At 44.0% G+C, this 566-nt stretch overlaps 1 protein-coding gene across 1 annotated transcript in view; it reads right to left on the reverse strand.

Annotated features, from left to right (window-relative positions):
- The window catches only part of LOC119582206, an 8,860-nt gene that overhangs the window by 6,855 nt on the left and 1,439 nt on the right, over positions 1–566 (reverse strand). The window contains exon 2 of the mRNA XM_037930438.1: positions 2–457. Coding sequence (XP_037786366.1) covers positions 2–457 — 456 coding nt within the window. The remainder of the gene's footprint in view (position 1; positions 458–566) is intronic.

Consider the following 566-nt stretch of genomic DNA (forward strand, 5'->3'; position numbering starts at 1 on the left):
GATTTCAGTTTGAGCTTCTTGTCCGCAGGGACCTTGTGCAATTCGGACACAAGAGAAAGCAAGAACAATCTATCCTCATCCTTTTCACTTGGTAATGTTTCACCGTCTTTAAGAATTTTCTTGAGGACGTGAACAAGCTCATCCTCTTCCTCTAAGTTAGCTCTCTTCCTCAAATATCGACTTCTAGGTCTTCCAACCTCCCAGTCCTCCCTCTGCGATCCCTGGCTCGTATCTAGCACCACCTCATGTTCACTATCCATACTAGTGCCTGCAGGAAGTCCCTCATCCCCAGTGCATGCAGTCTGCTTGGGTACACTGCCCAGGAAATGTAAGCTTTCGAAGTAGACGTACTGTTTCCGTCCACTCGTCTCCGAACCACTATTCTCCTTCTTCCTCTTCAGTAGTTCTCTGGAATAGCAAGTGCGGATACCCTTCCATTTCTTCTGAATAATGGATACTGAAGAGAAAAGGAAAAAAAGCAAGATGTAGATACAAACAACAATGCTACTCTTGGAAGTACTTTAAGGCAGAGGATATTTTATTAGGAAATTACAGCTTATTTTGGC

Source organism: Penaeus monodon, chromosome 15, assembly GCF_015228065.2.
Source record: "Penaeus monodon isolate SGIC_2016 chromosome 15, NSTDA_Pmon_1, whole genome shotgun sequence".
NCBI classification, from domain to species: domain Eukaryota; kingdom Metazoa; phylum Arthropoda; class Malacostraca; order Decapoda; family Penaeidae; genus Penaeus; species Penaeus monodon.